Source organism: Leiobunum rupestre, chromosome 2 (assembly GCF_980474605.1).
Source record: "Leiobunum rupestre chromosome 2, qqLeiRupe1.1.hap1, whole genome shotgun sequence".
In the NCBI taxonomy this organism is placed as follows: Eukaryota; Metazoa; Arthropoda; class Arachnida; order Opiliones; family Sclerosomatidae; genus Leiobunum; species Leiobunum rupestre.
The window spans coordinates 61,406,939-61,434,428 of NC_143385.1; the positions used below are offsets into that span (position 1 = coordinate 61,406,939).

General features: G+C 32.1%; 1 protein-coding gene across 2 annotated transcripts in view; it reads right to left on the bottom strand.

Moving 5' to 3' along the window:
• Positions 1-27,490, bottom strand: part of LOC149958616 (cyclic AMP-responsive element-binding protein 3-like protein 1) — a 178,307-nt gene that overhangs the window by 75,247 nt on the left and 75,570 nt on the right. For both annotated transcript variants that reach the window (XM_090165954.1, XM_090165953.1), the window contains exon 2: positions 16,101-16,317. In XM_090165954.1, the coding sequence (XP_090022080.1) occupies positions 16,101-16,317 (217 nt within the window). The remainder of the gene's footprint in view (positions 1-16,100; positions 16,318-27,490) is intronic.

The following is a 27,490-nucleotide window of genomic DNA, read 5'->3' on the forward strand; positions in this document are numbered from 1 at the left end:
GTTCAATTTCAAGGTTAAGAACTTCGTACGTTTAAGGTCAATTGTATCTCGAGTAATTTCCTCTATGGCGGTACTCGGCGCCGTAAGTTCCGTATGGATTACCAGCCAGCGGAGAGTAAAGGTCCCGAAATGGAGGAAAAATATTAAGTTTATTTCGACAAATTTCCAAATATTGAACCGGCGAGTTTAGAGTCGATTTCGGTCGATAGATGGTGCTATCTGATTTTTCTAAATAGTTAGAAAAATTGCGTCACGATCAGGGTTGGCAAAAAACCGTCTTTTTAAAAAGATTTAAAATCCAGTATGGTTAAATCCGGTTGTAACCGGTGGCTTAAACCGTGTAAAATTATTAATAAAAAATACTCAAATTGCTTATATCTAACCCTCATTGCTCAAATTGCTTATATCTAGCAAAACATATAGCTAAGTTAACAAAAAAAAAATAGTTTATAAAATTTCCACACGATGGGGCTACGATATACAGAATTTTCAAAGCATAGCTAAGTTAACCAAAAAATAGTTTATAAAATTTCCACACGATGGGGCTACGATATACAGAATTTTCAAAGCATAGCTAAGTTAACCAAAAAATAGTTTATAAAATTTCCACACGATGGGGCTACGATATACAGAATTTTCAAAGCATAGCTAAGTTAACCAAAAAATAGTTTATAAAATTTCCACACGATGGGGCTACGATATACAGAATTTTCAAAGCATAGCTAAGTTAACCAAAAAATAGTTTATAAAATTTCCACACGATGGGGCTACGATATACAGAATTTTCAAAGCATAGCTAAGTTAACCAAAAAATAGTTTATAAAATTTCCACACGATGGGGCTACGATATACAGAATTTTCAAAGCATAGCTAAGTTAACCAAAAAATAGTTTATAAAATTTCCACACGATGGGGCTACGATATACAGAATTTTCAAAGCATAGCTAAGTTAACCAAAAAATAGTTTATAAAATTTCCACACGATGGGGCTACGATATACAGAATTTTCAAAGCATAGCTAAGTTAACCAAAAAATAGTTTATAAAATTTCAACACGATGGGGCTACGATATACAGAATTTTCAAAGCACAGCTAAGTTAACCAAAAAATAGTTCATAAAATTTCCACACGATGGGGCTTCAATATAAAGAATTTTCCCAGCGTAACTAAATTAACAGAACAACTAGTTCAGAATATTGCCACACGATATATAGAACTTAGGCAACAGCTAAAAATCCTCACTAACCAATACCATCAAAACGACAGAACCGACTCAATGAAGTAAATCTTCATCCAAGTTACACACGGAATGTACACCCAGCCTTTTAAAATATCTCCAAGACAGACACCCAACTAAACGCAACAACATAAACCAACCGTCAATTGTACTTCTTCCTCTGAAGGGTGTATTCCCGTCCCAGATTCCGCACTCGGCGAAATGGGTCAATTATTTAAGATCGCCATTATCAAGAGGTATATATGATATCAACGCGCGTGTTCATTCCGCGTGATGTCTGACCCCACCCAAATCAAAACAAGAGAGAGAAGGGTCTCCTCCTTGGCCCCGGGCCGCGGCTAGATTTTCATTTCTATTTCGTACCACCGTTTTCGGTACCAACCCTTCCCAATACAGGAACTGCAAACTCGCGAATTTCGGGTTTTATTCTCTGAGAAATATTTTCTCGTTTAAGGAAGAACCGAAATATTTGCGAACAGAATATTATATAGAATAAAATATTTAACATTTTAAGAAGGGATAACCGTTTTCCAACTGATTTCCGCGTGGCTTTTTTTAAATAATAATTCAAAGAAAGGGTGGACATTGTTCACCGTTTCGTATCGTTGTACGATAATTTATTTTACAACGGTTAAATGAATAATTTAATTACGAATTAATAAACTTCAGTTGTTTATTTATATTTATTAAATAATGAATAAATTAGAAAATTAAAAAATTAAATTTAAAAGGATTGACTAATTGTTAAATTAATTACGAATTAATAGACTTTAGTTGTTTATTTATATTTATTAAATAATGAATAAATTATAAAATTAATTAAGAAAGTAAATTTAATAGTATTAACTAATTGTTAAATTAATTACGAACTAATAGACTTTAGTTGTTTATTTATATTTATTAAATAATGAATAAATTATATAATTAATTTAAGAGAAATAAGTCATCAATTTGTTAATTGTTAAATTAATTAAGAATTAATAGACTTTAGTTGTTTATTTATACAATATTTATTAAATAGTGAATAATTAATAAAATAAATTAGGAAATAGTTAATTAGTTCATTGTTAAATTAATTACGAATTAATCGACTTTTGTTGATTATTTCTATTTAAAAATAACGAATAAATTATACAAGTATTTGAGGAATAGTTAATTTAAGAGGATTAAGTAATCAAATCGTTAATTATTAAATTAATTATGAATAAATTGTTAATTAATAGACTTGAGTTGTTTATTTTTACAATATTTTTTAAATAGTGAATAAATTATAAAATTAATTAAGGAATATTTAATTTAAATGGATTAAATAATGTATTCATAACTTAGTAAATTAATTATGAATAAATTTCGAATTAATGGACTTAGATTGTTTATTTATAATATATTTATTAAATAATAAATTAAATAACTAACTGATACTTGTTTTAAAAAGGGTTAATTTATTTATTAATTATTAGATTATAAATAACAAATCAAATAATATACTGAAGTTGTTCATTAAAAAATTATATAATTAAAGAAATAAGGGATAGCTAAATGAAATTGACTAAAAATTTATTACTAAATTAGTTAATAATCAGTTAGAATATTAAGTTGTTTATTTATAGTTAGTATATTAAGTTGTTTATTTATAGTTAGTATATTAAGTTGCTTATTTATAGTTAGTATATTAAGTTGTTTATTTATAGTTAGTATATTAAGTTGTTTATTTATAGTTAGTATATTAAGTTGCTTATTTATAGTTAGTATATTAAGTTGTTTATTTATAGTTAGTATATTAAGTTGTTTATTTATAGTTAGTATATTAAGTTGTTTATTTATAATTAGTATATTAAGTTGTTTATTTATAATTAGTATATTAAGTGGTTTATTTATAATTAGTATATTAAGTTGTTTATTTATAATTAGTATATTAAGTTGTTTATTTATTATTAGTATATTAAGTTGTTTATTTATTATTAGTATATTAAGTTGTTTATTTATTATTAGTATATTAAGTTGTTTATTTATAATTAGTATATTAAGTTGTTTATTTATAATTAGTATATTAAGTTGTTTATTTATAATAGTTACATAATTATTTTATAATATCATAAATTATAATTGTAATAGAATCAACTAGTAGTAAGTGGTTTATTTATAATAGTTACATAATTATTTTATAATATCATAAATTATAATTGTAATAGAATCAACTAGTAGTAAGTGGTTTATTTATAATGGTAATATAATTATAACATAATATAATATTGATATATTTCAATTATAATATAATATTCATATTACATTAGCTAACAAAATATTTAAATAATTAAAATTTTACAAAAAATTTAAATACACGTATTAAAATAATGACATAGTTAAAAGGGAGTTAATTATAACATAAGGTCGTTGGTAATTAACTATAACTAACCTGACGTAAATTATAAAGGCAACTTATTAACATACATTAACCGGCAGATATAATTTAGAAGCACCCTCCTTTCATAAATTTCAATGAAATTGGTGAAAAAGAGTAACTTGACAAAAAAAGAAAGAAACTAAGTTAAATACGCCCGCCTAATACCAGGGCGTGGTTTTTGTCATGTACTAATGGTCAGTAACGTTTTGACTGAGTCAAGGCTGGATACAAATTGCCAGAAACAACAGAGGTTCTTTTTTTAATTGAATTTAGGGCAAAAGTGTTTTTCGCCCAGTTACGAGGTCCAACCCAAATTCTTGCCCGAAGCAAGACTCCAGGATGTTAAAAAACACTTCTTTTTTTACAGTTTTGTTTTGGCCGTCATTTCAATTTTTTGTGTCTCTAAACGAAACGCAAATAACACAATTGGTTTTATTCTTCCAAAAATGTGTCAAGTTCTGTTTTTCGCGTTTTTGACACAGCGCCGATATGGAACGGTTTGTAAATAGAAATTATACTCCAAACAGAAATGTTTTAAACATAAAATTAGAAATGGGTTGAATATACGGAATGCGCGTTAAAAAATTAAAATAAAGTCGGAATAACGAAACGTACGGATGTCAAATCAACGACACTGCAGATTTTAAAACAACGCCATTGCAGAAGTCAAATCAACGACATTGCAAATGTTAAATCAACGACATTGCAAATGTCAAACCAACAAAAACTGGATGTTTTAAATCAACAAAAACCAATGTTTTAAATCAACAAAAACCAATGTTTTAAATCAACAAAAACTAATGTTTTTAAATCAACAAAAACTAATGTTTTTAAATCAACAAAAACTAATGTTTTTAAATCAACAAAAACCAATGTTTTTAAATCAACAAAAACCAATGTTTTTAAATCAACAAAAACCAATGTTTTTAAATCAACAAAAACTAATGTTTTTAAATCAACAAAAACTAATGTTTTTAAATCAACAAAAACTAATGTTTTTAAATCAACAAAAACTAATGTTTTTAAATCAACAAAAACTAATGTTTTTAAATCAACAAAAACTAATGTTTTTAAATCAACAAAAACTAATGTTTTTAAATCAACAAAAACTAATGTTTTTAAATCAACAAAAACTAATGTTTTTAAATCAACAAAAACTAATGTTTTTAAATCAACAAAAACTAATGTTTTTAAATCAACAAAAACTAATGTTTTTAAATCAACAAAAACTAATGTTTTTAAATCAACAAAAACTAATGTTTTTAAATCAACAAAAACTAATGTTTTTAAATCAACAAAAACTAATGTTTTTAAATCAACAAAAACTAATGTTTTTAAATCAACAAAAAATAATGTTTTTAAATCAACAAAAAATAATGTTTTTAAATCAACAAAAACTAATGTTTTTAAATCAACAAAAACTAATGTTTTTAAATCAACAAAATCTAATGTTTTTAAATCAACAAAAACTAATGTTTTTAAATAAAGGAAACTCAAAAATTTTAAATCGAGGAAACTTCAGATTCGCAATCAACGAAAATAAAGATGAAACCATAATATCAATATGGTATTTGTTTATTCATAGTAATTATAAATTAGTCACGCGTATAAACAACGTACAACGCCGACAAATTTTCCTCGAATATTTACATAGTGATTTGGATGAGGAAAAACCGTCAATCCAAATAAATAATTACGACGATCGGAAACTTGTTGATTTAAATTATAGTTTTTTTTTGTAAGAGCTCAATTTATAAAAGTTATTTTTAGGATCAAAAGCGGCCATAAAATATCTTTAATTAACGATTTACGTATTGACTTTAATCGTTCGGATCTAAAATTATGAGAATTAAAGGAAACTTTCATAAGAAAATCCACACCCAATTTTCTTGACCAAACCTAAAAAGCCCACGTCGATTTTTTCCGAACGCCGCCAGTCACTCCCATTCATCACAATTAAAAATGGATAAAAATAATCATTAGGACGTTTATAAGTTAAGGCGTGTATCCTATCATGTTTGAAAGTTACGTTATAATTCCGAAATAATTAATGAAATATGTTGTGTTTAAGCGTAAGTTTGTTAGTGCAATTGTGGGACAGATTAAATATCTCAAAAGGTTATAGAAGATATATAGGACTGAGAATCTCAAAGGTTATAGAAGATTTATAGGACTGACAATCTCAAAGGTTATAGAAGATATATAGGACTGAGAATCTTAAAGGTTATAGGAAATATATAGGACTGAGAATCTCAAAGGTTATAGAAGATATATAGGACTGAAAATCTCAAAGGTTATAGAAGATATATAGGACTGAGAATCTCAAAGGATATAGAAGATATATAGGACTGAGAATCTCAAAGGTTATAGAAGATATATAGGACTGATAATCTCAAAGGTTATAGAAGATATATAGGACTGAGAACCTCAAAGGTTATAGAAGATATATAGGACTGATAATCTCAAAGGTTATAGAAGATATATAGGACTGAGGACCTCAAAGGTTATAGAAGATATATAGGACTGAGAATCTCAAAGGTTATAGAAGATATATAGGACTGAGAATCTCAAAGGTTATAGAAGATATATAGGACTGAGAACCTCAAAAGTTATAGAAGATATATAGGACTGAGAATCTCAAAGGATATAGAAGATATATAGGACTGATAATCTCAAAGGATATAGAAGATATATAGGACTGAGAATCTCAAAGGTTATAGAAGATATATAGGACTGAGAATCTCAAAGGTTATAGAAGATATATAGGACTGAGAATCTCAAAGGTTATAGAAGATATATAGGACTGATAATCTCAAAGGTTATAGAAGATATATAGGACTGAGAATCTCAAAGGTTATAGAAGATATATAGGACTGAGAATCTCAAAGGTTATAGAAGATATATAGGACTGAGAATCTCAAAGGTTATAGAAGATATATAGGACTGAGAATCTCAAAGGTTATAGAAGATATATAGGACTGAGAATCTCGAAGGTTATAGAAGATATATAGGACTGAGAATCTCAAAGGTTATAGAAGATACATAGGACTGATAATCTCAAAGGTTATAGAAGATATATAGGACTGAGAATTCTAAAATTTAAATAGGACTAATCTCAAACGATAGAGAATATATATAGATCTGATAATCCTAAAAATTATATAAAACTAAAAATCTCAAGAATTATATAGGACTAAAAATCTCAAAAATTATATGGGACTAAAAATCACAAAAATTGTAATACGTTAACTTAAAGCTTTTTAGAACTTTCTCAGCTGTATCTCAAGTGGTATTATAAAAATACAACAAAAAATGGAATTACCAGATTTCTTAGAAACCGTCGTGGAATTATAAAGTTGCATTTAGCTATTTCCCAAATAAGGGCCCACATAAATAGCTGACAAATATTTTTCCAATTAATGATTTTCGTACAAAAAAGATCCAAAATTAGTAGCACGCTAAATATGTTACAATCAATAGCCACTAAACAAGCGATACCAAATATTTCAATTAATATTCAAGAATAATTTCCTGTTATACAAAGTGACTGAGCAAGTCTAGGGTGGTTCACGTTGCAGGAACTAACTTTTAAGGAGCTAAAACGTCAAAAAATTTATCCAATTTGAAAAAGTATCTCAAAAATAGCGTTTTCTAATTAAAAGTTTTAAAAAACTGCTTCATAAATAATGTCAAAATTTACTATGTATATATATATATTGGTAGATAAGATATCTCAAAACAAGATGTCACGGACATTTCAAACACACACAATCTACATACTTTTTAAAATTAAGACCAAGTCGAAAATCGCGAAAAACCACTTAAATAGAAAAATGATTTCTCGGGCTACCGAGGACATGATATTTCCTTTCGATTAAGATATCGCTGGCCCTTCTAAGCCTAATTCTTGGACAGTTATGTGGAATACGGCGGCATCGGCTACACAATACGTGATCTTAGTACACACAAATCCCTTAGGGATTGGGTGTAAAAAGGGGCGGGAACCTTAGAAACATTTCTTTTCCCGCGGTTTTGGCTAATTGGGGTCGGAAATAACTCATTTATTTCCCGTAGATCAAAATCGTGAGCGTCTGTTGTTGATTTTCAAATGCCTAAATTGGACAAATAATTAATAATACCCTATTTATTTAAGCTAAATTCTATTACCACCATGTTTTTTTATTTACTGAGGAAAAAACCAATTACTGTAATTGTTATTAATAATTAATGATCGAAATTGCTTAGAAAATGTCTAATTATTTTCAGTAACTAAATTCTTAATTTCATTTATAGGTCGATTGCGAAAGTCTGTGGTTAAGCTAATTTATATAATTTAAATTAACTTTATGCATTCATTTTATCACGGCTTGTGAAAATTCATTATTGATAAGGGTAATAACGTGACGTCATTATCGCCATAGTATAGTAGTATAATTCACGTATGGCCGCCATCTTGTTTAAATTTCTCTTGAATAACATCTATACAGGGTTAATGCAGCAATTTTTCAGATTCAAATTCCTTAACTTAAGTAGGTTTTTTTCAACACAAAATTGACAATTTCCGTAAACGATTTCCATTTGCAGTCAAAATGAAATTACCGAACGATTTACGTAATTCTTAAAATTCGCTGACCTTATAGACCCATTTTCAAAATTCCCGGACTTTTCAAGGTTTTCTAGGTACTAGGTACTTGTGGCAACATTGCTTTGTTCCATCGTTACCATCCACATAACCCTCGATGGTGACATTGCGTCCAGCTTAAAGAGTCTGCTAAGTCCTCAAGCGACTTTTAAAGCCATTAATTCAGGTGGCCGGGTTACAACGCGTAGGAGGGTGGTGGCCAGCCCTTCATGCCACACGAGCCAACAGCTCCCTACACTCACTCAACATGGAGTTCATGGTCCTTTTATAAGAAAATTGACATTGCGTTTATTTTAGGTTAAATAAATTTCGTGCAGCTAAATTAGTATAATTCTTAGTTTAATTCTTACAATGTTGCATGTTCAGTTTCACTCCATTTTAATTTATATTTTTTTGTTTTTCATTTTATTTAGTTTTAAATGGTGTTATTGTGATAAATGTATCGTGTATTTTCTTTGTGTGTATGGTGTGAAGACCATGCTGTTATATACACCAATATTAAAGTTATTCTTTGCAAAGCAAATCGTGATAAACCGCCTATAGAAGTATATATTAAAGTCGCAATAGCTGCACCAATATTAAAGTTTTTTTTTGCAAAAAATCGCGAAAAACTGCGTATAGAAGTTATTAAAGTCGCAATAGCAACCACTAGATATGATTGCGGAAGAAAATCGACATTTCAAAGCGACATCTCGCGGTTGAAACTGGTACCGCAATATTTAAAGTCGCAACGCAAAATCAATTAGAGCGTCTACGGTGGCAGACACGAACCCACCCGAAAGACCATCACACTTCCAAGTATTAACCCACAATAACCCAAACAAAGCGAAAGAATACCTTGATACAGAAAATGACCCGTCGAGAAATCATTACGACGTCATAGACGACGCTACACAACCCTAAGATGGCATCCACTCTTAAAACGCCCACCTTAAAAGACCCGCACACGGTCAGCTGACGACGTTAGCAGTTTCGCAGACTGAAACCCGGTACCCCGGGCTTCCGACAACGCTGCCAAGTAAGCGTGTTTCTCGTAACAGAGGGCGAGGTCCCTGTTACAACGAAAAATGCGTGGAATGCCGCGATGGAGAGCAGCCCGAATTTCGATGTCTGGGGTCTCGCTATTTCGCTGAAAGAAGGGTTTTTTTGTGCGCGTATCATGACTGGGACGCGGAAGCTCACGGGGCAACTTCACGATTTGAGATCCAACGATTTCTACGCGTATTATCAGAAGTATATAAACCCGTCTCTTACGACGGAAGTATACATAAAAAAATTTAAGTTTACAAACTCGAGGATGTTGTTGGTTATTACATTTTTAAAATATAGATAAAAATATATTTGATGTAAATGAGATTTGGATTTTTACTGAAATTTGGTTTTTATTTTTATTGATTTTTTATTTTTATTTTTATTGATATTTTATTTTTATTTTTATTGATATTTTATTTTGATTTTCATTGATTTTTTTATTTTAGCCCGACCACCTGATTTAAAGGCTTTCAAAAGTCGCTAGCTGACTTGTGTTAACGTATTTGATGGCTCGGGTAGCTGATTATTCTTAACCTAGTTGTAGATTTGTTTGATTTTTAGTTTCATGCAATAGTAATTTTCAATTTGAATAAAATAGAATTAGTATTTCCGGCTTCATTAAATAAAGTCATACTTAAAATATTATGGTAAGTTATGTTTTTAAATATTTATATTTTTTTAATAAAAAAATATTAATTTGTTTAACTAAATTGCACGATGACTATTATTGTGGTAGTGATGTTAAGTCTCTTGACTAGAAAATTGTAAAAAAATTGAAGACTTAGACTACAATACGTTTATAACCTAGGCAAATTATTAGTAACGCAGCCCCTATGTTTCGACGACGGCCAACCCCGATCGCGGAAGCGCGTTATAGAAGTTGGCAGTGCTTTAACGAATTTCCGGCAAAATTTTAACAAGTTTGGAATGTTAGGAAATTGAAAAAACGTAATTAATCAATTGTAAGACCTCGGTCCGAAAGCTCCCGAGTGAATTTAATTAAAATAAACGATGAAGTAGCAGATCTTTTGTTTTTAATAATTATTAATTAATTAATAATTAACCATGGTCATAAAAGAAAATATTTATAATTTAACAAGTTAGCTAAGTGAAGAGAAGCAGATTGTGAAAAACTAAATGAAAAGAGACTTAAAACGGTTTTAAAATTCACAATATATTTATTTAAAAATCCAACGTTTCGGAGGAACAGTTTTAAATAAATATATTGTGAATTTTAAAACCGTTTTAAGTCTCTTTTCATTAAGTTAGCTAAGACCAAAACAATTTACGCTATCGCCTATTGGAGGTATTTTTTTCAAATGGAAGCCTACGAAGTTTCAAGTGAACAACATTGGCTGGTTTACTTCGGTCTTAAAAGATTGAAATACTTCTGGTATAATTCTATTTCGTAGAATTCCCAGAACATTATTATTATTTGAATATGATGATGATCTATTTTTTTTTTCGCCACATCGTTCTTAAGGTTGTGTTTTCTTCTTGTTAAAAAGATCGGATTTGATGGCGGTGATCTCGGAATTCTAAGCAAAGACTCGTGGAGTCGTGATGTTCTCCGTATAAACACACTGTCTGTCCGTTACGGGATAATTTGAATTTCCGGTTTACCCGCTTTTGTTTCATTTACGGTGACCTTGGTCAATTGGAGTGGCTCTCTCGAAATTACCAAACTACAGGGCTCCCACCAAAATCTCAAAAAATAATCGGGAAATAGGGGATTTTTCAGGCTAGAAATAGGGTTAAGTAGGAACCACATTTTTAAAAGTAGGAACCAAATAGGGACCATTATAATAACAAATTAGATAATTATTTAAACTTTAATTTTTACAAACATGACTTTAAATAAGGATATTTCTAAAACTGACTTAGTTTTAATTTGTAAAAATATTTTATCACAAATCTTTACTCAAACTTACATACGACCGGGAGGCTCATTATGAATTTTACCGAGTATTTCAATTTAGCCGAGCTCTTGGCGCCACTTAATGTAGTAAATTATAGCTATAAACGTGAATCGATACAATTCTGGTTCAATATTATAAGCCGATGGTATACTTTTCAGAAATTTACTAGAAATAGGGTAATTTAGGTACCAAATTCCTATTTTAAGGTGGTTTAGGGACCTCGAAAAAAGTAGGGGCTTTTAGGTATTTTAGGGACCTGGTGGGAGCCCTGAAACTATGAAAATATACGGTTTTTAAATGATCTAAAATGTAAGGTAAATATATCCGCCATTTTTCAAGATGGCGTCGTATTAAAACCACAAGCAATTGGACAGATAAGCATGGTGTTCGTACTCCATTTGAACGATCAGTATGTTTTTCTCGAAATTACCAAGCTATGAAAATATAGGGTTTTTAAATGATCTAAAATGTAAGGTAAATATATCCGCCATTTTTCAACATGGCGTCGTTTAGAAACCACAAGCAATTGGACAGATAAGCATGGTGTCCGTACTCTATTTGAACGATCAGGATGTTTTTCTTGAAATAAGAAAACTATGAAAAGATAGTAATATTTAAACAATACGACTGATACTTCATTGTTTAAAGAACATTATTTTAATGTTATAATTTAAACGTTTTTAAAAATTATAACATTCAAATAATGTTCTAAAAACCATGAAGTATCAGTCGTATTATTTAAATATAATTATCATTTTGACCATGGACATCAAATTCAATTTATACAATGAAAAGATAGGGTTTAGAAATTACCAAAAATGTACGGTAAATATATCCGCCATTTTTCAAGATGGCGTCGTATTAAAACTAAAAACAATCGGGCTAATTAACAGGATTTGACAAAAGTTACAAACAAACGAGCAATTAGCATTAATATTTCGAATCGGTTAATATTTGATACAGAAATAATGCGACCTAAACGACAACGCAATCCGGTAATTAGCTCTTCAAAGAACCTACAACACGCCCTTGGAAGACCAACCAAGTTACAACCGACTGTGAGAAGTTCACGGTCACGGAACACAATAGACTCTCATCCATAGCTAGTCAATACATTTCCAAAACATTGTTTAAAAAAAGCGACCTGTCAATTATTTTCTACCGTATTTAATAGGGACTCACTTTAACAATAATTGGTCGGCGAAGTTTCTTTCTCACAAAGGAAAAATACTCATTATTCGCGAGTGTTTGTGGAAAAAAATAAACCGTGAGAATTTCGTCCAAAACCAAAAGTGTCAATATAGCGATAACTTATCAGCATCCACAATCTCGGAGACATTTGTGTTTGAAAAAACAACCAAAAGGGAGTGCGACTTTTTGGGACATATGCAAATTTCGGCTAAGTGCGAAACCACCATTCAAATGATTACTCGAGTAAACTAACAATTTGAGGAATTCCGTTGGGTGTTGTCTCGTTTCGAAGGTGACAATTTAAAAAAAAACACACATTTCGGAAAATTTAAAACGATCTTTTCACGGGTAGGTTGTTTTGAAATTGAGGTTTGGTCTTTAATAGTTTCAAATTGGTGGAAATTGTCGCCTCGCGTAATTTAGCCTCGTAATTAAGTTGCGGAATAATTGTTTTAAAAGTTATTTAGGTTAACTAATGTCCCACAAAACTATCGAAAATTGATAATTTAGATCTACTTAAATACGGTTTTTTTTATAGCTAAGGAATCGGGGTTAGACAAATTTGGCAATCAGGAAATTATCACAAGGGCGAACAACCATTGGTAGATTTGTACAGAGCATCAAAGTTATGGCTCGGTAATTGTTTCTCATGTGTCATTTTTGTTAGGTTAATATTTTTGAAATTAGTTCATCGATTTTATAGATTTACGATTGGTTGCTTATTTCTGCAAATGTTTTTTGATTTAAAGAATTATATTTCCATTGGTTGCATATTTCTGATTATGTTCTTTGATTGGCTGATCGTTTAAGCAACTATATTGCCATTGGTTACTTATTTCAGCAAATTTTATTTGATTGGCTGATCGTTTAAGCAACTATATTGTCATTGGTTACTTATTTCAGCAAATTTTATTTGATTGGCTGATCGTTTAAGCAACTATATTGTCATTGGTTACTTATTTCAGCAAATTTTATTTGATTGGCTGATCGTTTAAGCAACTATATTGTCATTGGTTACTTATTTCAGCAAATTTTATTTGATTGGCTGATCGTTTAAGCAACTATATTGCCATTGGTTACTTATTTCAGCAAATTTTATTTGATTGGCTGATCGTTTAAGCAACTATATTGTCATTGGTTACTTATTTCAGCAAATTTTATTTGATTGGCTGATCGTTTAAGCAACTATATTGTCATTGGTTACTTATTTCAGCAAATTTTATTTGATTGGCTGATCGTTTAAGCAACTATATTGTCATTGGTTACTTATTTCAGCAAATTTTATTTGATTGGCTGATCGTTTAAGCAACTATATTGCCATTGGTTGCTTATTTTAATCGATGTTATTTGTTTAGTTGATGGTTTATCTATATTGCCATTGGTTGAGCCAGTATTGTAGAAATGTTTTTCGTATCGTTAAAAACATAAATTATCAACCATACTATAACGCATTGGTTAAACAATATTTTTTTAACGAAATCCCAAGACATTTTCCACTTGAAATCTCATTTCATAAAATTAGGGACCACAAACCGAAAAGCGACATAATTCTCCCAGACAACGCAAAGTCGGGGTACCAGCGTGTGGATATTTATCGAAACCAAACTAATAATAGATTCCCAGGGGTCCCCGCCTCACGAAACGACTCGAGATTGAAAACAAAGTGGAAACGGCGCTCAGTTAGACAAACAGGAAGCATGGCCGATTATTGTGGTTAGCTGTCAAAGCAACTTGGGCGCGCAAACAATCGGAGAAGGGACTGTAACTCAAGAGACAATGATTGCTACGTTCTCCGGAATATTCCCCGGCAGACAGTAGCAATTCCGGGACGCGACAGAGCAGAAAACACTACCCTTGAAATGTTTATGACAAAACAAAAGACTATATTTGCCTAATTTAACCACGCGAGCCAAGATTGCGTGGCAGAGGTCATTTGGAGGTTTAAGCAAAGGGAACTGGCCACGATCATCAGAGGTACACGCTCGCTACCAAATATCTCTCGGAAAACAATGTTCTGTACGAATAATTGTTGATTTGCTAGTGCGAAATAAGCTGCTTTAGTCCCATTCGACCGAAATCCCATTCGACCGAAGGCGGTTTTTGAGGTGTCCCATTCAACCGAATTCCGCCGAAACGTGTGGTTTTTATGTGTCCCATTCGACCGAACGCTTTTATGTGTCCCATTCGACCGAACGCTACTATATAAATTGGCTTTTGCTATGTTTTCAATTTAGTTACTGAAGTCGTTTGCAATGGAGCATGGAATGAGCATGAATAATATTTTTATCTTCAGCTAGTCAAGAAAAGTAACTGAACCAAAACTGAAATAGTAAACTTAACCAACTCTAACCTAACCTAACCTAACCTAACCTAAACATGGATCTTCGATAGTACATACCTTATAAATAAAATACCAAATCACCCCGCCAATTGGGCTACATTTTAAAATTCTTTCGGTCGAATGGGATTTCGGTCGAATGGGAATAAACGAAATAAGCTAGGGTCCCAAACCTCGGGCTGAGCGATTAGCAAAATCCCTAAAAAAAGTAAGCTAAAAACTTGCCACAAGGTAGGGAGATCCAAGACGAAGACAGTGAGAGATCAGCAAGGGTCCTTATAAAGTTTAAACCAGGGGGGGGGGACGAAAATTTGCCACAAGGTAGTTGGCCCAAAGACGAGGCTAGATATCAGCAAGGGCCCTAATAAAATTTAAGATTGGGGTCTTAAATGTTTTCAAAATGTGGGGGCCCTAATGAAGTTGAAGCTTACGGGCCCCGAACTTTGCCCAAAAATATCGCGAAATTAATTTTGATACAATCAATATTTTAACACCACGTTTGTACAATTATGCATACTTAGAACGATAATCGTATAACTAACTACACGATATGGATAGCTATAATTTTTATTTTAAATTACCGGTATCTAAAATATGCATAATAGCAAAATTTCCCGATAATCGATATTAATAGCAAAACTTATTGATAATCGATATACGTCTAATAGCAAAATTTCCCGATAATCGATATACGTCTAATAGCAACATTTCCCGATAATCGATATACTTTGTCTAAAAGCAAAATTTCTTGATAATCGATATACTATAATAGCCAAATTTCCCGATAATCGATATACTTTGTCTAAAAGCAAAATTTATTGATAATCGATATACCATAATAGCCAAATTTCCCGATAATCGATATACTTTGTCTAAGAACAAAATTTCCCAATAATCGGTAAACTTGGTCTGATAGCCAAATTTCCCGATAATCGATAAACTTTGTCTAATAGTAAAATTTCCCGATAAACGATATGCTTTGTCTAATTGAAACAATTTCCCGATAATCGATATACTTTGTCTAATAGTAAAATTTCCCGATGATCGATATAACAATCAGCTAGGCTAATACCCTTGCCACCACCTTAGGCCCAAGTCATCTAGCGACTTATAATGCCTTAAACAGGTGGCCGGGTACAATGCGTGGGAGGGTGGTGGCAAGCCCTTCATGCCACGCGAGCCAACAGCTCTCTACACTAAGTATTTCCCGATGATCGATATACTTGGTCCAATATCAAAATTTCCCGATAATCGATATACTTTGTCCATCGTTTGAAAAACGATCTTAACGAAAACGTGTTATGAGTGCCACTAAACCCAGATAATGATTTTCTTACCTTTACTGTAATGGTCCTCTAATTTGATGTTGGGTGTAAGACCAAGAGGGGAGTCGGGCATCTCGTCCCCCACTGTCAGGGAATAGCTGTGTTCTGATTGGATGCGAGGTGACTGTACGGCGTCTGACATCATGCGATCGTGCAATATGATTGGTTGATTGTCCAGCAAATTCGTCCAATCCGTTTCTGAGCCGAGTCCAGCCATGTCGTCAATATTCTGGAATTTAGAAAATAAAATATTAATACTATTAATTAATATTAATAATAACTTAATAAGTAAAAAAAACTACATTACCGCGTATATAACAAACTTTACGATTACCACCTTGAAATTAAAATTAATGGATATATAGGTAAAACCGGACGCGCGAGTAATACATAATACAAAACGTCTTTCGTATAGACTAAATTCATCAACTGTTCAACCGTACCTACAAATGCCATTTATTATTCAATATCGCTTAAAAATTTCACCCTTCCAACAAGATGGACGTACCCTCGCGAGATTTTTGTTTTTAAAATAGATACAGTAGAAACAACGAAGGCACCTTGTTACGGGTTTGACTGACGTTATAAATGAGCCATAACGAAAAAAAGGGGGAAAAATGAAAGAAAAATGGAAGGCTCGCGTGCGGAGCCCATGAGCAAGAGATGATTGTAGCGCAGTTAATGCTACGGGTCACTGGTTACGCTTATAATTGATTTGCGCCATTCCCTCTCGTAAGATCCTACTCCCAGGTTACGGTGTTTTCGAGAGGGCAAGGATCTCGAGACCTTGGAATATATACAACACGTGGTACGCGTCAACTGTGTTACAATGTCTAGCATTAACTAGCATATACCGACTCTGAAGTGATTTTTCAATTTTCTTCATTGTTTATTTATATTGAGTCTGCTTTAATAATCAACCGTTGAAAGCGGTTGGGTTTTTCCCCATAAGCGTCACGAGTTCGGATGCATTCCGAAAGAATCGCCTATCAATAATTTCCCGCGTCTTAACTTTTCTTTCCAAAAGAAATATCGCCGAGGCTTAGCAATTTCTCGACTTTCATTTCGTGTTTTCACTATTTTTTTTAAGCTAAACTTTGTATTGAAGATACGTAAGGCATAAATAGATTTTAGCCTCCTAATTTCACGCAATTATTTACATCCTTAAGGTAAACTTACGCCGCTTTAAATTTACAAAGTTTCTAAAATGATTTCGGATGTGAAGCGAGGAACGCGAAATGATAGAGTAGAACGATAATTGGTGTACGGCAGGATACCCGATTAACAAATATGGAACATACGAAAATTGTAGACGTAAGTACATATTTGTATACGGCATTAGTAGTATCATAATAATTATTTTGAAAATTGGGAACTGATTTTCAAGACATTTTGAGATTTTCTAAATCCCAATTTGTAGATTATTTCTAGATTTTAAATCCCAATTTGTAGATTATTTCTATATTTTTAACTCTAGATTTGTAGATTATTTCTAGATTTTTAACTGTAGATTTGAAAATTTTGTTAATTTTTTACCGATTTTCAATCCGGCTTTGTTAATTTTTTACCGATTTTCAATCCGGCTTTGTTGATTTTTTACAGATTTTAAATGCCTGTTTGATAATTTTTATAGCTTTTAAATACAGATTTGTTGATTATTTACAGATTTTAAATCCCGATTTGTTGATTATTTACAGATTTTAAATCCCGATTTGTTAATTATTTACAGATTTTAAATCCCGATTTGTTGATTATTTACAGATTTTAAATCCCGATTTGTTGATTATTTACAGATTTTAAATCCCGATTTGAGACTTGTTTACAGATTTTAAATCCCGATTTTAGACTTGTTTACAGATTTTAAATCCCGATTTGAGACTTGTTTACAGATTTTAAATCCCGATTTGACTTGTTTACAGATTTTAAATCCCGATTTGAGACTTGTTTACAGATTTTAAATCCCGATTTGAGACTTGTTTACAGATTTTAAATCCCGATTTGAGACTTGTTTACAGATTTTAAATCCCGATTTGAGACTTGTTTACAGATTTTAAATCCCGATTTGAGACTTGTTTACAGATTTTAAATCCCGATTTGAGACTTGTTTACAGATTTTAAATCCCGATTGAAGAATTTTTCTATATTTTAAATCCCGATTGAAGACTTTTTCTATATTTAAATTCTTAATTTGTAGAGCTTTTTTACTAAATTTAGATCCCGATTATAAAATTTTTCCTCCCGGCGTGGTTTAGCGTGCAGCAGACGATAACACCACCAGGAAGGGAACTAGTTTTAAAATTTCACCCGATAGATGGCTCCCATATAACCTTGCCCCCCCCCCCCCCCCCCCCGAAGTGAAATTGAATAAGCCGACAACGAGTCAGTAAACCCTATAATACTTTGTATATAGTTAAATATAAAAAGAATCGTCTACTATAAGTTCAATAGAAGGACGAAGCTTCATCGTTTAGGTAAATGCAGTCCCACCCGTTTAAAATTGCCGCGGTTAATGATTCGGAAACTTTCGGATTCATTTGTGAATGCCTACTGAAGCGAATCGTATTATCGGGGCCCAAATGAAACCACCGAATGATTTCCGTCTTCTGGATGGATTTTATTTTTCCAAAAAAATAGTGTCCACTTTGGAGCTTTCCCGTAAAAAAACATATTGAGATATTACGCTTAATAATGGTTTCAGGGATGGTTATTAAAGTTGAATTTGGTGGGGAAAATTTCCGAAAAATGGGTTTGCACTCGCACGGTTTCCGTTTGGGTTCGTAGAAAATGGGGGAAATTGTTTGACTAAGCGCACCGTGAACTTGAAACATCGTGTAATTTTATTAATGAGGTCTTTATCGTTGTAATTGAGATTGTAACAAGCTACTTATTTAATCCATGATTGTAACGTCGATTTAAATTGGAAAGAAGAACCGGGTTTTGAAATTGAGAGATTTTACCATTTGGACTTGTTCCAGTTTTTAAGGGGCGCTTTGTTCAACTAAACTTAGGTTCGTTGAAATGCGTTTAGAATTTATATCATAAATTTTGTTTTAGATCAAAAACTATGATGCTGGATTAAAAAGGTACCGATCTTTTTAGATCACAATCTTAAGGTTCTTAAATCTTAAGGTTCTTCGTTCTTAGGGTTCTTATTAGATCACAATCTTAAGGTTCTTAAATCTTAAGGTTCTTCGTTCTTAGGGTTCTTATTAGATCACAATCTTAAGGTTCTTAAATCTTAAGGTTCTTCGTTCTTAGGGTTCTTATTAGATCACAATCTTAAGGTTCTTAAACAGGGTTGCCACAAAATTTTGAGATTCAAATTCCCTGACTATTCCCTGTTTTCCCTGACCATTTTAAGAGATTTTCCCTGACTTTTTAAGGTCAAATTTTTATTTTATATTTTACTTTTATCAGAAGTTAATAAATTTTAATGAACTTATATTTCAGTAAAAAGGTTATTGCAATGTTGAAAAAATTAGCCAAACTTTCAAGGAAATAAATGATAATCATAGAATTTGTCATAGATCTGGTCTAAAAAATAAACTTAAAAAAGTGCCAAGATAAAATTTAATTCCCTGACTTTTCCCTGACTTTTTACAAATTCTAAAAATTCCCTGACATTTCCCTGACTTTTTAGGTCCATTCTTAAATTTCCTGACTTTTCCCTGATTTCCCTGACGTTCTTCGTTCTTAGGGTTCTTATTAGATCACAATCTTAAGGTTCTTAAATCTTAAGGTTCTTCGTTCTTAGGGTTCTTATTAGATCACAATCTTAAGGTTCTTAAATCTTAAGGTTCTTCGTTCTTAGGGTTCTTATTAGATCACAATCTTAAGGTTCTTGAATCTTAAGGTTCTTCGTTCTTAGGGTTCTTATTAGATCACAATCTTAAGGTTCTTAGATCTTAAGGTTCTTCGTTCTTAGGGTTCTTATTAGATCACAATCTTAAGGTTCTTAAATCTTAAGGTTCTTCGTTCTTAGGGTTCTTATTAGATCACAATCTTAAGGTTCTTAAATCTTAAGGTTCTTCGTTCTTAGGGTTCTTATTAGATCACAATCTTAAGGTTCTTAGATCTTAAGGTTCTTCGTTCTTAGGGTTCTTATTAGATCACAATCTTAAGGTTCTTAAATCTTAAGGTTCTTCGTTCTTAGGGTTCTTATTAGATCACAATCTTAAGGTTCTTAAATCTTAAGGTTCTTCGTTCTTAGGGTTCTTATTAGATCACAATCTTAAGGTTCTTAAATCTTAAGGTTCTTCGTTCTTAGGGTTCTTATTAGATCACAATCTTAAGGTTCTTAAATCTTAAGGTTCTTCGTTCTTAGGGTTCTTATTAGATCACAATCTTAAGGTTCTTCGTTCTTAGGGTTCTTATTAGATCACAATCTTAAGGTTCTTAAATCTTAAGGTTCTTCGTTCTTAGGGTTCTTATTAGATCACAATCTTAAGGTTCTTAAATCTTAAGGTTCTTCGTTCTTAGGGTTCTTATTAGATCACAATCTTAAGGTTCTTCGTTCTTAGGGTTCTTATTAGATCACAATCTTAAGGTTCTTCGTTCTTAGGGTTCTTATTAGATCACAATCTTAAGGTTCTTAAATCTTAAGGTTCTTCGTTCTTAGGGTTCTTATTAGATCACAATCTTAAGGTTCTTCGTTCTTAGGGTTCTTATTAGATCACAATCTTAAGGTTCTTCGTTCTTAGGGTTCTTATTAGATCACAATCTTAAGGTTCTTAAATCTTAAGGTTCTTCGTTCTTAGGGTTCTTATTAGATCACAATCTTAAGGTTCTTAAATCTTAAGGTTCTTCGTTCTTAGGGTTCTTATTAGATCACAATCTTAAGGTTCTTCGTTCTTAGGGTTCTTATTAGATCACAATCTTAAGGTTCTTAAATCTTAAGGTTCTTCGTTCTTAGGGTTCTTATTAGATCACAATCTTAAGGTTCTTAAATCTTAAGGTTCTTCGTTCTTAGGGTTCTTATTAGATCACAATCTTAAGGTTCTTAGATCTTAAGGTTCTTCGTTCTTAGGGTTCTTATTAGATCACAATCTTAAGGTTCTTAAATCTTAAGGTTCTTCGTTCTTAGGGTTCTTATTAGATCACAATCTTAAGGTTCTTAAATCTTAAGGTTCTTCGTTCTTAGGGTTCTTATTAGATCACAATCTTAAGGTTCTTAAATCTTAAGGTTCTTCGTTCTTAGGGTTCTTATTAGATCACAATCTTAAGGTTCTTAAATCTTAAGGTTCTTCGTTCTTAGGGTTCTTATTAGATCACAATCTTAAGGTTCTTAGATCTTAAGGTTCTTCGTTCTTAGGGTTCTTATTAGATCACAATCTTAAGGTTCTTAAATCTTAAGGTTCTTCGTTCTTAGGGTTCTTATTAGATCACAATCTTAAGGTTCTTAAATCTTAAGGTTCTTCGTTCTTAGGGTTCTTATTAGATCACAATCTTAAGGTTCTTAGATCTTAAGGTTCTTCGTTCTTAGGGTTCTTATTAGATCACAATCTTAAGGTTCTTAAATCTTAAGGTTCTTCGTTCTTAGGGTTCTTATTAGATCACAATCTTAAGGTTCTTGAATCTTAAGGTTCTTCGTTCTTAGGGTTCTTATTAGATCACAATCTTAAGGTTCTTGAATCTTAAGGTTCTTCGTTCTTAGGGTTCTTATTAGATCACAATTTTAAGTTCTTCGTTCTTAGGGTTCTTATTAGATCACAATCTTAAGGTTCTTCGTTCTTAGGGTCCTTATAGATCACAATCTTAAGGTTCTTAAATCTTAAGGTTCTTCGTTCTTAGGGTTCTTATTAGATCACAATCTTAAGGTTCTTAGATCTTAAGGTTCTTCGTTCTTAGGGTTCTTATTAGATCACAATCTTAAGGTTCTTAAATCTTAAGGTTCTTCGTTCTTAGGGTTCTTATTAGATCACAATCTTAAGGTTCTTAAATCTTAAGGTTCTTCGTTCTTAGGGTTCTTATTAGATCACAATCTTAAGGTTCTTAGATCTTAAGGTTCTTCGTTCTTAGGGTTCTTATTAGATCACAATCTTAAGGTTCTTAAATCTTAAGGTTCTTCGTTCTTAGGGTTCTTATTAGATCACAATCTTAAGGTTCTTAAATCTTAAGGTTCTTCGTTCTTAGGGTTCTTATTAGATCACAATCTTAAGGTTCTTAGATCTTAAGGTTCTTCGTTCTTAGGGTTCTTATTAGATCACAATCTTAAGGTTCTTAAATCTTAAGGTTCTTCGTTCTTAGGGTTCTTATTAGATCACAATCTTAAGGTTCTTAAATCTTAAGGTTCTTCGTTCTTAGGGTTCTTATTAGATCACAATCTTAAGGTTCTTAAATCTTAAGGTTCTTCGTTCTTAGGGTTCTTATTAGATCACAATCTTAAGGTTCTTAAATCTTAAGGTTCTTCGTTCTTAGGGTTCTTATTAGATCACAATCTTAAGGTTCTTAGATCTTAAGGTTCTTCGTTCTTAGGGTTCTTATTAGATCACAATCTTAAGGTTCTTAAATCTTAAGGTTCTTCGTTCTTAGGGTTCTTATTAGATCACAATCTTAAGGTTCTTAAATCTTAAGGTTCTTCGTTCTTAGGGTTCTTATTAGATCACAATCTTAAGGTTCTTAGATCTTAAGGTTCTTCGTTCTTAGGGTTCTTATTAGATCACAATCTTAAGGTTCTTAAATCTTAAGGTTCTTCGTTCTTAGGGTTCTTATTAGATCACAATCTTAAGGTTCTTAAATCTTAAGGTTCTTCGTTCTTAGGGTTCTTATTAGATCACAATCTTAAGGTTCTTAAATCTTAAGGTTCTTCGTTCTTAGGGTTCTTATTAGATCACAATCTTAAGGTTCTTAAATCTTAAGGTTCTTCGTTCTTAGGGTTCTTATTAGATCACAATCTTAAGGTTCTTAGATCTTAAGGTTCTTCGTTCTTAGGGTTCTTATTAGATCACAATCTTAAGGTTCTTAAATCTTAAGGTTCTTCGTTCTTAGGGTTCTTATTAGATCACAATCTTAAGGTTCTTAAATCTTAAGGTTCTTCGTTCTTAGGGTTCTTATTAGATCACAATCTTAAGGTTCTTAGATCTTAAGGTTCTTCGTTCTTAGGGTTCTTATTAGATCACAATCTTAAGGTTCTTAAATCTTAAGGTTCTTCGTTCTTAGGGTTCTTATTAGATCACAATCTTAAGGTTCTTGAATCTTAAGGTTCTTCGTTCTTAGGGTTCTTATTAGATCACAATCTTAAGGTTCTTGAATCTTAAGGTTCTTCGTTCTTAGGGTTCTTATTAGATCACAATTTTAAGTTCTTCGTTCTTAGGGTTCTTATTAGATCACAATCTTAAGGTTCTTCGTTCTTAGGGTCCTTATAGATCACAATCTTAAGGTTCTTAAATCTTAAAGTTCTTATTAGACCACAATCTTAAGGTTCTTAAATATTAAAGTTCTTATTAGATCACAATCTTAAGATTCTTTTGTTCTTAGAGTTCTTGATGACTTAGACCTATGGTGGTGCCTTGACTTTTAGCCTAGCTCATTATTATATAAAGATTTGTAATCCAAAAAATAAGTTTTTATTCGGATATTTTTTAGTTATGGATAAAAACAGAAATTAGATTATATAAAAAAATCCCAGACCCCCAGTTACATCGTGAACAAAACTTAAAAAACATTGCAGTTAGACCAACCGAAATATTATTATAATTTAGACAATTCAAAATATTATAATTTAGACCAATAAAAATGTTATAATAATTTAGACAATTCAAAATATTCTAATTTAGACAATTCAAAATATAATACTAATTTAGACTATTCAAAATATAATACTAATTTACACAATTCAAAATATAATACTAATTTACACAATTCAAAATATTGTTCTAATTTAGACCATTCAAAATAGTATAATTTCGAAATTTCAATTTAGACAAATATTATTATAATTTAAACTAAAATTCTTAGTAAATCAAAATTTTGCTAAACCCACGCAGTTTTAAATTAATATTAATTAACCAAAAACAGCAAATTGGCCAAAAAAGGTCTAATTTTATGACCTACATCATAAAAAATGGTACAGTAATGAAACACTATAATTAATCGATCAGTGCACCAGCATAAAGCTGCTATTGCCAGTACCCTTATAAAACGCCGCAGAACTGTTTTTAATTTGTACCTCGTAGGCCAGATTGAACCTGAGGAAATACAAATTATTGTGTCTTTGACCTTTATAATCAGACGACGTTATAAAAAAAACACCGCTTTCATTCATTGTTCAATTTACTCCAAAAGACGCGTGATAATCGACCCTAACCAAACCGCAAACGGCACCCGCATCCAGCCCCTAACCGCGCTGTCAGGTAATCCGCGTTAAATATATAAAAAAACGGATTAAGTCAACTATAATTGCATTAAAGACAAGGGTAGCTGTGGCCGTAAAAGGCGATGTCAAGTTAAAAGAGACGCTGTAACTTTCGAACGGTATTAGAAAGTCAATTTACCTTGACAGTGCTAGTTAATATAGGACTAGGCATTTTCTAGGTGATACAATTAAGCGACGACCCCCATTGTTGGGGAATAATCAAAAAGCATCTCACGTCTCGATTCGCGCAAAACACAGTGTGACGAAGTGTTGACTAAATTGCGAGATAAGCTGCTGATTGAGGACTTAATGAATATTATATTAGCGACCAAGAGCGCCCCCAGTGGCCATATTTAAAAATTTACTTTTAAATCCGTTTTTACAAGTCTAAATACTTTGAAAAGTAAAACCAATGGATGCTTCAATAAAACATCTTCAAGGAAATCGCCAAGAAGTAAAATATCGAAGAGCCAGGACCTGCGAGTTACTGTTTATATAGTGTTTGTTGAAATAATGGAAACTTTTCATCTCTACGGTACGCAACAAGTGTTTCCTTTTAAACCAGGTAGCTTATTTTGACATATTACGGCTTAGCAAAAACAAGACGTTCTGTTTACAGGTGAAAAATTTCTATTATTTCAACAAGCACTATATAAACAGTAACTTGCAGGTCCTGGCTCTCGGATATATTACTTTCTGGCAATTTTCTTTGAAGTGTTTAATTTAAGCGCCTATAGAGTGTTGTCGTCTGAAACCCTGCGCCGTCACTATTGTAATTTGCCTATTGATAAAAAACGGTAACTGTCATGGCGGCCACTATTAACACTACAGCTGTGACGTCAGTGGCGTAACTATAGGGCGGCAGGGCTGGCAAAATGCCACGGGGCCCCGACCCGAGAGGGCCCCAGCCCAAGCGGCCGCGAGTTCAGAAATAGCCTAACTTTTTTAACAAAACATTGTACCTAGGTACTTAAAAATGTGACGATTTTTACTGGGAGGGCCCAATCCAAAGAATTTGCCACGGGCCTCAGATGGTATAGTTACGCCACTGTGTGACGTTACAAGTTTTCAAAATCGTATCAGACGACAACACTCTATTTGTTTGACCAGCAAATTTGTTCAACTAATTGGCAGTGAATTATGCAGCGTGAACAGAAAACGTTGGTAACAACACGAAAAATATTTGGGGTTGGTCCTTTTTTTAGACATACAACTATTTGACATTCAACCAAATAATAGGCTATTCAGTGACGTCACTGACGCTGTAGCTTCGAAAACTTTTGAGCAGTCGTCTGCTTACTAAAATTGCTATCGTCGAATTAGCATTCAAAATTAATTTTGAAAGAATAAATCGTATTTCTAAATTTCATACAGATAAAAATTATTTTTCCCTAAAAATTCAGGGTGACCAGGGATTGGCTTTGAAAGTTTTATAGGAAAAATAGGAATTTTAGAGGCGAATTATAGGAAAATATAGTTAACAAAACCCGGCGAATTATATGAAAATATAGGACACTAAATAGGAAAATCTAGGAAAAAATAATAAGGCAATTACTGCATATCGGTATACTTTGACTCGAATCACCTAGAATATTGATAATTATTGGTACACTGTTTTCTTGCGCTATTGGATCACTTAGCGGATTTACAAAGCCCGCACATTTCAAGATTTTGTTCGAAAATGGCAGTGTTAGAACTATATGTTCTATGACAAGTACAAAAAAGTTCTTTCATTATCAAAAGAGCGTTAATTTATAGGAAAGTATAGGAAAATAGGTGAAAATAAAGGAATTTATAGGAAGGCATTAAAAATATAGGAAAATATAGGAAATATAGGAGGTCTGGTCACCCTTAAAAATTTCCTAAGATACACGTTCCACTTTAAAGGACCTAGTGGAAACTTATATCGAAAGGAATGCCTTATTTACTTCTAATCAATAAAAAATTTAGTCTGAGATTATGTGTAGGCTTGTAGCAACCAAATTTCCTAATCTTCAAAATTTATAAATACATTAACGCAATATAAACTGGAAATCACAGGGTATATCTTAGACATATCCGTAAAGCAGAAAATAAAAAGTAATTTTTCGCACAGCTAGTATGAGAAATACGGTTTTTCCCAGTTTTCAACAAAACAACAAATACCCGAGATTAGATAAAAACATTCCGAGACCTGTTTCAAAGTCAAGAATTTATTGAAGTTCACAGAGAATATGCAGGCTTTGTTTACATGATCTCCGGTAGATATTTCGTGTGGCTATTTTGTCAGTAATCATGAGGCGAACACATCTAAATTGTTCCCCAAAGGAAACGATCTTCATATAATTCCATTTTCCTGACCAGGAATCCATACCTCTGTTTGGAATGTGGCTGACTGTTTCTTTGGCGTCACTAACAAGAAGAGTACCCGAGGTGGGTGTTTATTGCCGATTTTGTTCAAAGTCGGGCGTGATGTAGACCTATATGAGATATGAAATTTACTCAAAGGAGACGTTGCACTACCCATTCGATTTGCCATGGCAACCGAAAATAGTCTTACAATTTTACCCCAAAAAATTTCCAATTTAGCCAAACTTGATGAAATTTACCTAAATGTGGTCCAAATTAAATATTTCGTGATTTTCAAATTTAAAAAAAAATCATAGCTGTGAAACCGAGAAAATCCAATGCTTTTTTAAATGGAAATTGTTTTGTTTTAAGCGATCAAAAAAAAATTCGGTTGCCATGGCAAATCGAAAGGGTAGTGCAACGTCTCCTTTTGGGAAATTTCATTTCTCACATTACGCCCGACTTTGAAGAAAATCTGCAATAAACACCTCGGGTAGTCTCCTGTAAGTTAACTTAACAAACAAATACGTGAGAGGCGCGTGCGCGCAGAGGGGGTTTTTTATCTCGTAGGCGGGGCCAAAGCCGTCAGAGTGATCGTACCATACGCGATACGGCAGGATAAGCATTCCAAGTAGAGGTATGGATTCCTGTCTTGACTCATAGATATGAAGTGAAGCTTCTGTGGAAGTTAGCCTTATTACAGTTGATTTCGTTTTGACAT